This window comes from Tamandua tetradactyla, chromosome 3 (assembly GCF_023851605.1).
Source record: "Tamandua tetradactyla isolate mTamTet1 chromosome 3, mTamTet1.pri, whole genome shotgun sequence".
Taxonomy (NCBI): Eukaryota; Metazoa; Chordata; class Mammalia; order Pilosa; family Myrmecophagidae; genus Tamandua; species Tamandua tetradactyla.
In genome coordinates, this window is record NC_135329.1 from 170,133,375 (window position 1) to 170,150,821 (window position 17,447).

A 17,447-nucleotide genomic window follows, 5' to 3' on the forward strand; every position below is an offset into this window, starting at 1 on the left:
TTTAACTTTTTTTATTGTATAATATAACAAAGAAAAGAAAGACAAAAGCAGTAATTTTCAAAGCACTCTTCAACAAGTAGTTACAGGACATATCCCAGTTTGTCATAGGCTACCATACCATCATCTCAGATTTTTCCTTCTAGCTGCTCCACAACATTGGAGGCTAGAAGGAAAAAATATTTTTTATTCATCACAATCAACTTTTCTTTTTTGTGAAAAATAACATATACAAAAAAGTAATAAATTTCAAAGAATAGCACAACAATTAGTTGTAGAACAGATTTCAGAGTTTGGTATGGGTTACAATTCTACAATTTTAGGTTTTTACTCATATCTGCTCTAAGATACTGGAGACTAAAAGAAATACCAATATAATGATTCAGCAATCATACACATTTGTTAAACCCTACCTTCTCTGTGTAACACCACCATCACTTTTGACCTTTCTCCCACTCTTAGGGGTATTTGATCTATGCCTATTCTTTTTCATGTTGGAAGGGCTGTCAATAATAAGGGGTAGGGAAATGGAACTACCTGATGTTCTGGAAAGGCTGGCCCCTCTAGGTTTCAGGATTTATCTGGTCCAGGGACCCATCTGGAGATTGTAGGTTTCTGGAAAGTTACCCTAGTGCATAGAACCTTTGTAGAATCTTATAAAATGTCCTAGGTGCTCTTTAGGATTGGCAGGAATGGTTTTGGTTGGGGTTTGGCAAGTTATGATAGGTATATATCTAACTGAAGTTTGCATAAGAGTGACATCCAGAGTAGCCTCTCGACTCTATTTGAAATCTCTCAGCCACTGATACCTTATTTGTTACACTTCTTTTCCCATTTTTGGTCAGAATGGCATTGTTGATCCCACAGTGACTCATCCATGGGAGTCATCTCCCATACTGCCAAGGAAACTTTCATTCCTGGATGTCATGTCCCATGGGCATGATTTCAGTTGCAGAGTTGGACTTAGAGAGAGTGAGACCACATCTGAGCAACAAAAGAGGTCCTCTGGAGGTGACTCTTTCAGGCATACCTACAGGTTGGTAAGTTTCTCTACTACATACACAAGCTTCACAAAAGCAAGCCTCAAGATCAAGTGCATTGCCTATTGATTTGGGTGTCCCAAATGTTTGACACAGTATCAGGAGTTTCCCAGGTGGTAAAGTTTAATAGTTACATAATAACTTCCCCTTTTCCAAGCCATTCCATTTCTGGGTTTACTGCATTCTGACAGCTTAACAAACTAAAACACTGTGCCTCCATCTTGTCCTGGGCTTTTGCTTGTTAGTTGTTTCTGAGTTCCCCTGTTTCCAGCAGTTTGGTCATCCCCTTTTTTATTCAGGGAACAAGTCTCCTTTCCCAGGTATCTGAAGCTGGCAGGCCTTTTTCCCCAGACTGTTCACCTCTAAAATTTTTATACTTTTTTATAAAATTTTTATATTCCCACTGCTTTTGCCTGAATGGTAAATCCGGAGAGGAGGGTTACCACAGGGAGGGCTTTCCTAATTTGGTCTTTCCCAGCCAAAACAGGACCATGAATCCACAAAGGAGGCAAAGACTGACACCAACTTGCCCTTTGGAGGGGGCTTATCTGACGTTCCCCAAAGCTGAGCTTTCCTGGCCTACCCAGCAAATGTAGTCCTTCAGCTAACTGTGCTCCACAACCCTGAGGAAGCCCTGCATCCTTAAATCTCCACTTCCTTCACCACTATCCCTGGAGGGTTGAAACAATGGCTGCTGCTGCCTTTCTTGAGCCAGCCTCTGGGTTCCTGGCCCTATTTCGTCTGGGAAAGACCAAACTGGGAGTGTCCTCCCTGTGGTGACCCTCCTCCCAGAATCTGCCCTCCAGGCAAAAGCAGTGATGAGACAATGATAGGAATATAAACAACTATGTAAGCAGACAGACTGGAAAACGGCCTCTGAACTAGGACCCAGTGACCTGAATTTGACAATCAAAAGCCATGATCAGTGATTGGCCATGTATACCTCTCTTCTTGGGAAAGAGGATTTTTATGTCCCTTTTAATCAGGAGCAGCTAGTCAGGCACTAGACCTAACGTAGTCTGCTGTGAGAGTGAGGGATATGCCACAGAAGCTGCTGCTCAGAGAAAGCAATTTACAGTTCTTTACCATAATTTACTAGCCTCTTTCTCCTCTCTTCCCTGGATGTTGTACAGTATTTTCCTGGCCTCTGGAGTTTCAAAATAGTTGTTTCAGACAGTTCCTGTCTGTTTAATAGTCGTTTTGGTGAAAGCAAGGACTGAGTCCTGGAGCTCCCTATTCCACGAACCTCCTCAGGTGTCCAACTTCTTGCTTTTGGATATTATAAATAATGCTGCAATAAACAGTTTCTGAATACTTCTCTGATTTTCAAAGAATAAATAGCCAGTTCATATTCCATAAATGCAGCTAGTAAGCAAAGCAAGCAAACATATTACAATATTGCTTGCTTCAACTATACCTGAAGATATAGAATATGAAATGAAAAAAAAAACAAGAAAAGTTTAACCTTTGCATTTCCTCATCACTTCCAAGCCTGACCCGTGCTTAAGTGCGAATTCATTTTATATATACACAAGTGTTTCCTAGTTGTAATAGCTTAAAAAAAAGGAAAACTGAAGCATCTAGAGTTTCTTTAATTCTGATGTGCTGAAAATCCAGCCTAGCATGGAGCTCACAGATGAGATGGTCTTAGCCTAACAAATCAAAATTAGTAAAATTATAAAATATCTTATGTTTTCAAACCTTTTGAAGGAAAATACATCTACATAATTTATATTCTATATTATTTCTGTGTTTTTAAAAGCAGTACTTGCAAAATCTTTAAAAGATATCTTGCTTATGTATCACTTTGAGTTTTAAGTAAATATGATCACATTATACAATATATCAAAAGGGGAAAAAAAACCCACCTATACTCATAATTCCAACCTTAATACAACTACTATTATCATTTGGGTATGTCTTTCGGTTTTTGTTTTTTTTCTGAAAAAAAAAATTAATGTGCTCATTACAGAAATTTTAACATCAAGGTTAAAAAATATTTAAGAAATAGAAAATTGTTTGCACCTAGAAACTACAATATCATTACAATGTGTACTAAGCAACCATTCATGTCCAAAATATTGCCAGTGAGATTTTGTTTGGACTTGCATTAAGCCAATAAAATAATTACCAAAACTGTTAAGTTTTTTTTAACAGATAATGAAGCTGAGTCCTAAAAAGATAAAGTAATCGTCAGAGATTAAAAATCTGACAAGTGACAAAACAAGGACCCCAGCACTACATATCACAGCTCCTACATTATATGTAGCCAGGCAATTTCAAAGTAAATAGGGCAGATTCTAGGTAAAAGAAAACAGGGGCTAGCTTTTTACCCTGCTTTTAAGTTGCCCAGCGATTGAGATAAGAATCCTAAGCCATAGTTTCAAGACCCTTCTTTAGTAGGCTTTTGAAAGGCATATGATATTTAGATTTGACAATTAAACAATTTTAGATTTGACAATCTAAACAATTTAAACTTATTTTATAATTATAATTATTTTAACTACAACTCATTCCCAGTAAAGTCTTATCATAGCCAGTAGTGTATTGTAAACCTTTCATTTCTAATTATTTTAGAGAATTTCAAGGATTAGTAATTTGAAAGATAAATAACCCAAATTTGCTCCTCACTCCAAATTTCCTATTGTATATTTTATGTTTAAAGTTACATATTTGCTATTTAATGATGTTTCATACCACCTCTCTCCCCACTTTACCTGAAATATACTTAGAATATATTTTTAATAATTTTATACTATTTTAGAAAATATCTTAATAGACATGTATTATTAATTTTGCAATGGCATGTAAACAAATTAATGTTATTACTTACTCTGGATTTTTCACTAAAAGGCTCTGGATAAAGTCCGTGGCCAGCTGTGACACTGATGAAAAAGTTTCTTCTGAATAATCTACATTAACTTGAGAAATATTGAGGTATGTTTCTTGATTATCTTCTCCCACAAATGGGGATGTATGAGTTAACAACATATATGCTATTATACCAATATTCCTGAAAAACAAATAAGGGAGAAAAGGGGAACTTAAAATTGCACGCAATTTAAAAATATTTATATAAAGCACGATCAATACCCTACATATTCTTATTCTCAAGATTTGTACAGTTAAATTACCTACAGATTTAAATCACTTTTAAAAGTTCCTACAATGTAATATTAAAAATAAAAGAATGTGTTATCTCAAAGTTTGCCTCAGAAAGAGAACACAGCAAGGAATGAAGTTGTGTATTATATAATTATAACAATGTACTAGATATATATCACTATATCTACAGTCTGTCCTTCACACTGATAACCAGTTGTTAAGTACACTAAGCTACTCACAGAGCAGGATTTCCAAAATGGCATCCAATGGTCAGTAATAATTTGTGTGGTATTGATAGGAATTCTTTGCAAACACAGTTTGCAAGTTTGGCAAAGCAGAAATTTGTATGGGCAGATTTCTTCACTGCAAAACTTTTCAGCCTTAAATATATTAATGACAAATCCAGTCAACAGGGGCCAGAAAAGACTACAGTTTTACCCACTTACTGAACCACACTCTATTCCCAAAGCAAACCCATTATCAGTTCCATGGAATGCAAGGAATACATCTAAACTCTTCCACTTGGCCTGTGGAATCAGTACCCCAACTCTGGTACCAACTAAACTTCCCATACCAATTCAGGTTCTCCTACCTATTATATACTTTTAGCACTTTATGCACTACCCATGAAAACTCACAATTCCCTAGTGATATACTCTCATGGAACTGAACTTTTATGTTCACCTGTCCTCTTTTTTCTGCTTAGCAAATACCTCCTAAGTCTAAATCAGATGTCTTCTATCTGGTGGAACTTAACAACGCCTTGACTGCTGCTTCCTCCATGTTTATTAACCTTTATAATACAGATTATAGAGCACTATATATTTCTTTTACTAGACTGAGTCTTCCTCAAGAAAAAAATATTTTCCTGTTTATTTCTGTACCTTTAACTCAGAGCCAAAGTCTTACTTAGAAAGAACAGATAGGTTTATGTTTTCCTGTAGAATAACAATGATCCTTGAATAAAACCTTTTAAAGAAGGCTCTATTATTTATGTTTGGAATCAAAAAACCTCAGAATATATATTATCCCCTTTTAACAAAGGCATTTAGGTACTAACAAAATCTTACCACATATCTGTTGCTGTGGTAATAGGATCATAGTTCAGGATTTCTGGAGCTGATAGAGAAAATAAAATTCAAATTCAATACTGATAAATTTCTAAAACATGAAAATTACATTCTATTAAATTATAACTGGATTTCATTTGAAAGCCTACTGGCATAAGAACAACATGAATTTAGAACAGTGTTAATTATCCTGTGACTGGACATTGAAACATGTAATATTAAGCAAAATATATGGCCAGGTGGCTCAAAACACCTATAATATTCGTGGGGTAACTGGTAGCTATGTAATTAAAAGAAAATTAAACTTATTAAGATTAATCTCAGAAGAACAATTATAAAGTTAAATGTTAGAATCTAGAACCCTTTAAAAAGTTAGTTTTATTAGTTTGTTAGGAATTAGTTTACATTATTTTATTAGGCTGATTTAACTTTTTATTTTTAGGTTAAATAGGATTATATATGTTTCAGTGACATTCTGAACAAATTAGACTTTCAAGGAGATTCAATATCCTTCTTAAATGATCAAACCTAATTTCTTAAGCAATTAATCCCCTGCTGTCTCCTACTATGCCAAAAAAAGTACAAAATAAATTCTCTATACTTTCTAAAAATTATCATATATTTCAAGTCAGTGGAATCCAAACTAGGATTTACGATTGAATAATAACATTCTTATTTTAAAATATGGTTTCATAATTTCTCCAAAGAGAAATTGTTTTCTAAAGCCTAACATTTTTGTTAATAAAACCTTTGAGTCATATAATATATTGCCAACCTCTGTTATACCATCTACAGCCTTTATGTATACTTAGGTGAGCTATGTTATCTATAATTACACTAATTTATTCTAGGACATTATAGCCCCTATTTTAGCATCCAAAAGTTAGTATTTGCTTTGCTTTTTTATCTGTGGGAAAGATAAAGTGCCTAGCTGAGTGGCACTTGTTCTGTTTAGCTGTATCTTTTCAGTTCCTGCATGGGGATATCAATGTGAGCAACACCAAAAAAAGGGCAAAAGAGAATATTACTATAAATTACATACTTTAAATTCATTTGATGTTCATACAATTTAAAACTCTTTTACACACAATCTAATTTGATTAATTTAGTACAATGTTTCCAGATTAACTAATAACCATAGGTTCTTGTGGGCACCCTTCTTTTTAAAAACCCTTCTTTTCCAAACCTAAACAAAACCTCACATTTTAAAGCAGCATCAAAAAACAGTAAGGAGTCCTGCTAACATAACAACTCCTGCAAAACAAAATATTTGTGTTGTAAGCAGGTTAGAATTGAGGCCAGGATAGAAGTAGAAAGAGGGGCATCCATCCAATTGCCAGCCTTCAAAGGTAATAATGGGTCACTCGATTCTCTCAGTTTTCCTTTTTCCATTTTTCTCCTGTTCTGTAACTTCCTATTGCTTTTTACCCATTTCTTTTTCTCTATGTAAAAAAGCCTTGTACACAAACATTAAGCCTTTGCACTTATATATTTAACGTTCTGGAAACTATGGTGAATGTCTCAATTATCCTACATTTACCACAGTCTATTTAAATGTGTCATAAACAAGTTCCAATGTATTAAAATATTTGAACCAAATATTTGCATCTTGGAATTACATGTGCTAAAATATAGTTTTACAAAGTGTCACATACATAATATGTTTTGAAAATGGTGTAGAAAGTAAAAGAAAATTCTTACCTAAGTATTCTGGAGTTCCCATGATTTCCCGAAGTTCACATGCATTCCCTATTTTTCGAGACATTCCAAAATCTACAATTTTTATGTCTCCAAGAGGGTATATGCTGCTCAATAATATATTCTGTGGCTAAATAAAGTACAACAAAAAATGATAAGTAATATACAATAAATGAATACTCACCTGAGATCTTTGGTAAATAAAGTAGAATTGACCGTTTAGCTATTATTTCATTGAGTCATTCATAAAACAATTACTGAACTACTATTTAGAAGGAATGATGCATCAGTGATGAATAAAAATACACTCAAAGAGATTCCTAGTTCAGAAGAGAAAAAGGTTGCTCTAGTTTGCTAGCTGCCGGAATGCAACACACCAGAAACGGATTGACTTTTAATAAAAGGGGATTTATTTCATCAGTTCTTCAGAGGAAAGGAAGCTAACTTTCATCTGAGGTTCCTTCTTATGTGGGAAGACACAGGACAATCTCTGCTGGCCTTCTCTCCAGGCCTCTGGGTTCCAACAACTTTCCCTGGGGTGATTTCTTTCTGCATCTCCAAAGGCCTGGGCTGAGCTGCAAGTGCTGAGATGAGGTATGCTGAGCTGCTTGGGCTGTGCTAAGTTGTGCTCTCTCTCATTTAAGCACCAGCCAATTAAGTCAAATGTCATTCACTGCAGCAACAGATGAGGCTCATGTACCATTGGCTCATGTGCACAGCAACAGAACTAGGTGCCTTCACCTGGCCAAGTTGACAACTGAATCTAACTACCACAATGGTGCAGGAAGAGACAGATAGATACAGATCTAATGAGAAACAGAATATTCAGTAATAAAGACAAGACTGCCTAATTCTGCACATAATAAGACTTTAAAGTAGAGATGATATTTAAGCTGAGTCTTAAAGAATGAACAAAAGTATGCCAGTAAGAAAGATGCTCTAGGGAATAACAGAAGAAGGCACGAAGGAATGAAAATGCACACACTTCCAAAAACAGAAAATTGTCCAGGACAGAGCTAAAGCTATGTATGAGCTGGGTCTGATCATTCCCCAGTTTCCAGCTTAGATAATAAGGGGCATAATAGGTTTCATCCACTGACTCCTGGAATCATATGACTGTTTTACTATAGTAGGCCCAAGACCTACTACAAAGCTTCCTGCCACTATCATACCATATGTATACCTGCCAAGATGCTGCTCCCCAAGTCTATGCTGCTCCCCAAGTCTGTGCCACTCCCAGTTGGTTAGAAGAATCATAACAGTCTCTTAACTTTAGGGAAAATCCCAAGTTCACTCATAATCAAGAATCAAGGAGACTACTATAGGAGAACAGGTAAGGGTAAGGCTTTATGGTATTTAAGCCAGGTTTATACGCCACCTCTGATTTCAAGTACTGTGTGATGCAATGTAATGCATTTGGTTGTCTATAGCAGCAAAAGACCTAACAGGAAGCTGGTGGGGGTATGATTAGCCTCATATTTACCATGTTGCTTCTTTTCCAATATTTTATTGGGAGGGGCAATGGCAGGGATGCTAAATAATAAATATCTCCCCTCCCCATTTACTGTTATCCCAATGCAGAAAAAAAGAACAAGCTTGTTTTTTTTCTTTTGTAAAAGGCGTAAAAGAAAGAAGAAAAGATAATTTGAGACATACAGGTTTTAAGTTTCTACAGGGCAACAAAATGACATCCATTCTTCAGTTGGAAAAAGGGATTTGGAATTCAGGAAAGAGGCATGGGTTACGGGTAGAGATTTAGGAGTCCTTATCATAATGAAAGTGTTAGTGGGAGCCAGGAAAGCAGGGAAACTGTATAGAAGAGGAAGAGACCAATGTTCAAAGGAATGAGAAAATTAGGTTGGTTCACAGTTCAAGGTCCTCAGGTGGCTGTGGAGGTAGTATAAGGAGAAAGGATAATAACATGAGGTTAGCTTCAGAAATAGAAAAAAGAACTGAGTATTTTAAGGGCAGACAATTTTAAAAGATAGAAGGAACAGGATGAGGCTTTAAGAGTGGGATGGAGTGGAAAATTGTAGGATTCAAACATAAAGATGCATTTTAAGAGCCTAGTGATCAATTTGAGTTGCTCACATATGCAGTCTTCTCTCTGCCAATACAAAATTAAGTCCATGTGGCACATAGTAAGCAAAGAGTTCACACAGTGCAAATGACAATGATCTGTTTCTTTCCAATACCAGCTTGCAAATGTGCATACCAAGATCAGAGTAGGAACACAGATGTTGCATTACTTTAAATCATGTTTCTCCTTACCTTTAAATCAAGGTGCACTATGTTATTTTGATGTAGATAATAAATTCCTTCAAGTATTTGTTTAATGAGTCTGATAATATCATTTTCAGAGACCATTTCAGCCAGCTCAGGTAAACACAGGTTAAAAATTTCCCCACCTGCAGCACTGAAATAAAATTCAATAACAGAAACTTTAAAAATCATTGTCCTAAAAATGACAACTTTTAAATACTATATACCTGCTAAGTAAAAGCCATACAGACACCCTAACTTTAGTCAATATATATACTTATCTTTAAGAAGGAAAGTATATGACAAAATATTTCAAATTCTGGGTACTAATAATTGAATAATTAAATAAATAAAGTGGAACAGCTTTATAATTCAATAACCTTGTAATCGACCTTAACACTGTAATAAAAACAGGAACGACCACTAAGGGCTTGGTTGCTCTGCTTCTATGCCTTCATAGAGTCTACATGAATAGATGCACATGAGAATCATTCACTCTGATCCTCATAACAACCATGTGAGGTAGGTGGTTATTATTCTCATTTCACTAATGAAGAAACATAGGTATAAAGAGGTTAAGCAACATATACAAAGTCACACTTATGGAGTCTAGAATATAAATCTATGTAATATGACATTAATCATATTAGTCTCCATTCTTAACTAACTTCCTTAACTAACTTCCAGAATACCTGGAGCCAGACCACCCAATTTTTCTTTTTTCAAAGAAATGAAAACCTAAAGAATCCTGATAAAGGCACAGTGCAAAATCCCTAGGTTTGGAATCAAATGATTTGAACTTAAATTCTAGCTCTGCTATTAACCAGCAATATAACTTAGGATCAGTCACCTAAATTGAATTTTCTCATCTATAAAATGGTGATATCGTGAACTAGCAGGGTTGGGTTTTGGGTTTTTTAGTTGTCCTCCTCTCCACTGAGGGTCCAATATAAATAAATAAAAATTTTCAGCCACCACATCATGCAAATCAGAAATCTATATAGTTACTCATCAAATATGTTTGGGAATGTCTCAACAACTAAGCATATTCTAGGTGATAAAACAGAAATTAACTCACTCTAGGTAACACTCATTAATGTTCAATTAATGTTTGTTGAATAAATGAATGATGGAATAGGCGGCCATTCTTCATATTGAGAGTCAGAAGTCTTGGCTGCCAATTGGAAGACAAATGTCATTTGTATTTGGAGCCATGAGAAGAAAAACTAATCAACGGCAGTCTCATATTTGAGTCCCACATTGAAAGTCATAAGGGCTGACATTTCACACTGCAGATATAATTTGCAAACAAGTCACTGTACAGAGTATGCCAGTTAAAGGGCACAGAGATTTCTGCTTTCTGCTTTGGTTTACAACATTCCAGAGAAATATTCTGTTGGCCAATGGTAAGGAATACACATGAAAGCTCCCATCACACAAACGTTACTTCCACCCCTGACCCGTGACTTCCTGGAAATTTATGATAAATTAACTCAATATCTATCTCAAAGAACCATGGTAAAGATAATTAATTTGAGTAAAACAATTAAAATTATAGAAGCGAACTCCAAAATAAGGTTCAGGAAGACAATATTAGAAACTCAGGTCAAATTTATTTATTTTTAATCTAAAAGAAGAAACAAACTAATCTTTATGATGTCAAGCCTGGTGGTTTGTTGGCTGGCATGTTAGATATTTTCTTGTTACAACCCTTCTCAAAGTCTCCTGAGGGAGAGTGGGAACTCTTCCTCTTTTACTTTCTGGCGACACTGTTTAATTTTAACTAAAAGAATTCCCTCAAAACAGAAAGTAGTCTAAATATATCCCTGCAAAGAAACCACAGACAATATTAACATTATCAATGCAATCATAAGTAAGAAAATGGAGAGATTCTCTTAGAATAAGTTATTTGCTAGGTACCTTACAAGGAATAAATAATCTAATGAGATCTAATAATCTCATTCTATATATAAGAAATCAGACCAAATAATTTGAAATTGCAAGAAAACTTTTAAAATATGGATTCACATCCACTATTAAGAAATAAAAATAAGAGAAAGGTCTGAATTCTTCATATGTACAGCAATATAAATCGCTTTAGGTGAAAAATTCATTCTGAACACTGAAACTATGTAACAACATTTTACATTACATTCAGTAGATTAATAAACAGAACTCCCTACTAATTAATTCTAAAATTCAAACTAAAATACAATTAAAAATGAAACTGATATAAAGTTGGTAAAATACTTCCTAGGGCCTAGAACATGAGACAGGACAGCAGAGTGATTATAGGGGTGATTTCTGGAATCAAGACTGACTAGGTTCTATTTTAGTTGTGTCATTTACTAGCTATGTAAACTGGGACAAAATGTGCCTCTGTTTCTTCTACTTTAACATATGAATAACGGTAGCTCCTACCTTCATAAGGTTGGTATAAGAATTAAATTAGTTAATACATATAAAGAACTTAGTACAACAGACATTATAAAAACCAAAGCAGGTCAATGTAAGTATTTACCAGAGTCTCTGATACATAGTAAACATTCAATAAATATTAGCTATTATTATAATGAGTCAGTAAATATTTATTCCAAATCTAGCCAGCATGCAACCTTTATTTTGGGGGGGACTTATTTTTCAACTCTGATTTTGAAGGCAATTTAAAAGTCTTTGCTAAATTAAGCATTTTTATTTATTTTATTATTATTATTTTTTAATCTTTTTTTTTTTTTTTTTACATGGGCAGGCACCGGGAATCGAACCCGGGTCTTCAGAATTAAACATTTTTAGAAAAACTATATTGAACATATAAAAATGTGTCCAACATATTCTTAAATGAAAAAGAAGGATTATGATAGGGTATGTCCAGTGGATTATAACTTTGATTCAAAAGGTACATATGCATAGAATAAAAAATTAGAAGGCTTAAAATATAGGTATATGCCAAAAATTAACCACATTTTGTCATTTTTATCTTCTCTATCTTCTATTGTTAACACAATGAATAGATACTGCTTTTATAACCACTAAAAATATTTTAATTTTTTTTGTTTTTTGTTTCAATAATAACATCAAACAAAATGCTATGATGGTTAGCCAATCAGACTGTATCTTCCTTTAATTTGGCAGACTGACCAATGTCTTTTTTGGGACAGCCATTTCTTCACACAGAGGAGAGACAAAAGTAGAGCAATGGGTAACAGGAAATTAGGAAGAGTTAAAAAGGGGTAAAAGAGCAGATAACACAGAAAATCAAGTTGCAGATGTTAGCAGAAATTAGAAGCATAAATGGAAGCAGTGAGTAGCAAACAAGTAAACATTGTTAAAATAAGCCATTCAGACTTGTTTTTAAAAAGTGACTATATATAGACAAGAAAAATATCTCTACAGTCGGAAAAGCCACCAATATCATTATCACATAGTCCTAGAAGGTACACTAAGGGTCAACTTCTGTTTCTTTCTTATGTAAGAATAGTTTGCCCCCTGAAGGATATTAACCAATACACTTAGAAATCTGGAATTCTTGCATGCATTGTTTATGCATTTGTGCATGTGTTGTATATATGTTGATAACAGTACTTTAGCACAGGTACACTGTCATGTAACCCTGCCCTATATACTATCTAGATATACATCTTCCTTTTACAGCTCTCTGGAGCACAGTTTAAAAATTAGTAGGGAAGTAGAGAACATTTTTTTAGAAACACTCCCTCAACACAATAAAAATAAAATTCACATAAAAGATTAAAATCAGAATACTTTCCTATCCAAAATGATGGATTTCTTTGCGTACTAGAGAGCCAAAATTTTCAGTAAAACAAAGTAAACCCTGTTATATAAATGGACCAAAGATGGCCCCTGTATATTGGCTCCTATACTGTTTACTTTTTTCACAGCAAGATAGGACCATTAGCCCAAAGCCCATTCATGGTGCCAAGCTCAAATTCTTATATATTCAATTATTTAAAATATAGCACAAATAAGCATATTTTTAGTCCATTAGAGGCCTGCTTTCTTTGCAGCATCCAACATCTGCTAGGCATAGACAAGACAAACTTGGGGCTATAAAAGACCTTAAACCACTGCTGTCCATCAGAGCTCTCCGGCCCAGAGACGCTCCACTGTGCTGCTGAAGTCCATCATCACCTTGATACCAAAGTCTTGTCTCCAACCTTCTCCCCCAGGGGTTCCTTTGCCCTGCTCCTCTTCTGGGTGTAGTCTCCCACTACAGCCTGAAAGTTCTCCTGCTAAGAGGGACTTCCCTCTCAAGTAAACCTGTCCACACACGTCATAAAGCTCATCGTTAAAATGGTGCTACGCTATTCCATAGTCAAATCTTTTTTCTGATCAATCCAGAAGTTCTCTAACACCTCATACCATCTTTATCAATACAAAGCAAATCTAATCCTACAACTCTGAAAAGCCATAATAAAGATTTTTAAAGTAAATATTTGCTTGTAGTGATCAAAGTGAAATCATTAAAAATTTTTTTTATATTAAGGGTTTCTTTAAAATATATTACTATGCTTCCAGGGGGAAATAAAGACCATGGAATTTGGCTTAGATTAGAAAGATATTCTAGCCAGATACTCTATCTATATTCTGTCTATAAACTAGAGCATGTGAGTGGAAGCTATTTAAAGAATCAAATGAGAACAGAGAAAAAGTGTTTGGCATTGTGCCTGCTATATAGTAAACAATACATTATTGCTGAAACTGTTGTTTGCTGAAACGAAAACGTATTACTTTGGTGATTTGAGCTCATTCTAGAAGGTGAGCTTTCTATTTTCTTTTGCATGTTTTCTATGGTTCCCATCATTTTCTGTAATATTTACTTAAAGATAATAGGCAACATAAACTGGTAAATTTCTTGATAAAAATAAAATATTATTTCTCTCCCACATAATTTCTCACAGTTGTCTCTGGTGAACTTAAATGTTAAGGACTTAATCATGTCTGTCCCCAAGAAAAAGCTTGTTCAGGTCCCAACCTCTTGTTCTGTTGCTGTGAACATCTGTAAATAGGACCTTTGAAGATATTATCAGTTAAAGTGTGACAAAACTGAGCAGGGGATGAAAGGTGGGGTGCTAAATTCAATATAGCTGACATTCTTAAAGGCAAAGGAAACTGGATACACTAAAAGCTACCAGGAAGCAGTCAGAAGCTTCCAGAAGCTGGAAATCAATAGAACCCAAAAGAGAAAAGAGATGCTACCACCATGTGTGTTACCATGTGACAGAAAAGCCATGGAATCCCAAAGATTACCAGTCAGAAGATACCAACCCCAAGTAGAAGCAAGCCTTGTAACCTCTAAAACTTTGAATCAATAAATTCCTTGTTGTTAAGCCAAACCACTGTATGGTACTTGCTTTTAACACAGTCAGGAAACTAAAATAATAAGCAAGTTTCTCTTATGAGCTTTACTATTTCCAGGACAAACTTTTTTCCCCATCTCCTCCAAAAAATAACATTCTTTGTAATAAATTTTACTTAGTTCAAAACTCAGAATTAATACTTCACTATGTCCAATTAGATAATCCCTTATTTCTAAAAGTAAAGAAAGCTTTGTATGTATATATTTTTTAATTCTCATATATGGTTTTAAAACACTTTTTATGGGAAAGTCTTTGCCTTTTGGAGAGTAGGGATGGGATAAGTGAACTATCCTCAAAACTCCCCCCAAGTTATAAAGAGATCTAACACAGTTTCAAATAAACAGTCAAAAAAAGGGCTAAAAAAATTAAACTTTAAAACTGGAAATAAAATGCTTTCCCATGGACTATATATCACTAAGACAGAAATGAAAGAGTTAATGATTGTTTTTAAAATGATAATTTGAAAACATTTAAGTTCAGTTTTAAAGTAAACAATTTAATTTGGTTCAAAAAATAGCTTTAGATTCGGTAGAAGCAAAACAAAACACAAAAGCCAATTAAAATACCTCTACCAGACCTTGTAACTATAGTAATTCCAAAAGAAAGTTGAAGTTAGATTAATATGATTAGCAAATGTAACAATTCAAAAAAAGTCCAAAGTGTTTTTGTGCCACCGCCACCCTCCTATGGAGGAAAATTTGGCACATCTAATAAAACATTAAGTCTTTGACCAACTATCCCCCTTGTAGGAATTTACTCTAATGTTACAACTCCACAAATAATGCCCACCCATAGAAGACTGACTGAATAAATCTTAGTACATCAATACAATGTCACACTATGCAGCCATTTAAAAAAACAGCAATCCTAATAGTAAGAGAGATGCATATAAAATAATATAGAATGATTTCTAGGGTATATTGTTAAGTGGGAAAAAAGCAAGTTGCAAAATATTATATGCTATGTTTAAGGATGGACGAAAAAATATATATATAGATTCGTTTATATTTGCAAAAAAGGAGCACATAAAGAGCAAGTCAGAAAGTGATAAATATGGTTACCTATAGGAATTAAGTGGAAAAGAGTAGAAAGGATAGAAATGGGAGCAAGACTTTGTAGTATATCTTTTAATATATTTTTTAGTTCTGAATCTGGATTTTTTATTATTAAAAAAAGCAAATAAAAAAGGTTAAATAATCAAATCCAATGACCAGAAACAAACGTACCTAATTACATAACTGACTGCACACCCTTAGTGGGTATATTCTAAGCACAAAAAGAACAGCAGCGAAATGTTGAACTTTACTAAGTAGTTTGCTGTTGGTAATGGTATTGGTGTTTTTCTGCTGAAACCATTTTGTATATATTGTAGAACAAAGCAAATGAATAGAGATTCTCACTGTGGGAGAAAGGAGATATAAATGAAGAATGGAAAAAGGTGATAAAGAACCCTGTGGTAGTGGATGTGAACTGGAGCTATCAGAATAAACTGATGAATTAAAAAACATCATTTCGGAGCAGTATTCTTGGAAAAGGCCATTAGCAATGCGCATGTCCAGCACCCAGATTTTGGTTTCAAATATCATTCCCTACTAAAAGAAACCAGACTTTGGGAAAGATGGCTGAATACCAGCCAAGGCAGGAAAAATATGTGTTAAACCTGGAAATCTTGTACCATTAGCAAAAGGAAGTTCTCAGACTCCTCAATGACATCATGTCAAAAGGGTAAAGGAAATAGCCTGAAAGGGCACCACTGATAAAATTTGGGACAATTTGAGCATGAAAAAAAGAATAATGGTAGGAAATGATTAATTAAACAACAAGAATCTACAGTGATATTTTTTAAAGGGGAGGGGGGAAGAAGAAAGAAGGGGAGGAGTACTCTTCTTTACAGAAGAATGCCAGATTAATAAATTTAGAAGGAATAACAGAAGTAAAAATCACCATTTTGTGAATTAGAAAATCATCATTTTGTAACAGCTGTTACAATAATTCAGGAAGTAGTCTCAATGGTTACAGAAATCGCTGGATAAAAAGTTGTTGAAGAAGAGAAAATATCTCCACAGAGATTACCTACTAATTACAAAGGGAAAATGTTCCTTTACAATGGAGATAGCTGGTAGACTCCACCTTAACGATGTTCAGACTTAGCAAAACCAATAATGGAACAACCTGACATTATTGTTACCTGATGTGATGTATAAGAAATATATATCATCAGCCACACTGTCTTCTTACCAAAAATGCTTAACCTAAACTAATAATGATGAATCAGATGAATTCAGAATGTGGGATATACTACACATGACGGCTGGCCTAGATTTCCCCCAAAAAGTCAATCGCATGAAAAATTAAACAAAATGACTAATTAGTAAACACAATTTACTAATCTTAATCGGATCTTGTATTAGAAGAAAAAAATTGGTCTGTAAGATATATGGGGGTAATTAAAGAAATTTAATTGTGAATAATTCCGGTATTGAGTTAATGTTAACTTTCTTTAGGTTTGAGACTGGTGCTGGTTATGGAGGAGAATGCCCTTCTTCTTAGGAATAAATAACTCAGCATGCAAAGGAGATGTATCATGATACCTACAATTTAATTTCACATGATTCAGAAAATATGGCAAAATGTCAACAGTTGGAAAATTAAGAAGAAGGGTTAATATAAGGGTGTTAATTATAGTATTCTTCCAACTTTTCTGTAGATTTGAAAATTTGTAAAATAAAAAAGCCTGGGATGAGTAAGCAGGCTGGTTTGGGGAGAAATCAAATTGGCAAGAGTTAATAAAGTAAAAATTCCAGCATTCTATTTTCAAGATTTTTATTTTCCAAGATTATGCCACCTCATTAAAACAATTAAACCTGTTGGACCAAGTTTTACCTTCCACTGAGATG

At 34.4% G+C, this 17,447-nt stretch overlaps 1 protein-coding gene across 2 annotated transcripts in view; it reads right to left on the reverse strand.

Annotated features, from left to right (window-relative positions):
- STK17B (serine/threonine kinase 17b) overlaps positions 1-17,447 on the reverse strand; it is a 51,205-nt gene that overhangs the window by 11,026 nt on the left and 22,732 nt on the right. For both annotated transcript variants that reach the window (XM_077154516.1, XM_077154515.1), the window contains exons 4-7: positions 9,182-9,326; positions 6,914-7,040; positions 5,213-5,261; positions 3,871-4,050 (exon numbers count right to left, since the gene is read on the reverse strand). In XM_077154516.1, coding sequence (XP_077010631.1) covers positions 3,871-4,050; positions 5,213-5,261; positions 6,914-7,040; positions 9,182-9,326 — 501 coding nt within the window. The remainder of the gene's footprint in view (positions 1-3,870; positions 4,051-5,212; positions 5,262-6,913; positions 7,041-9,181; positions 9,327-17,447) is intronic.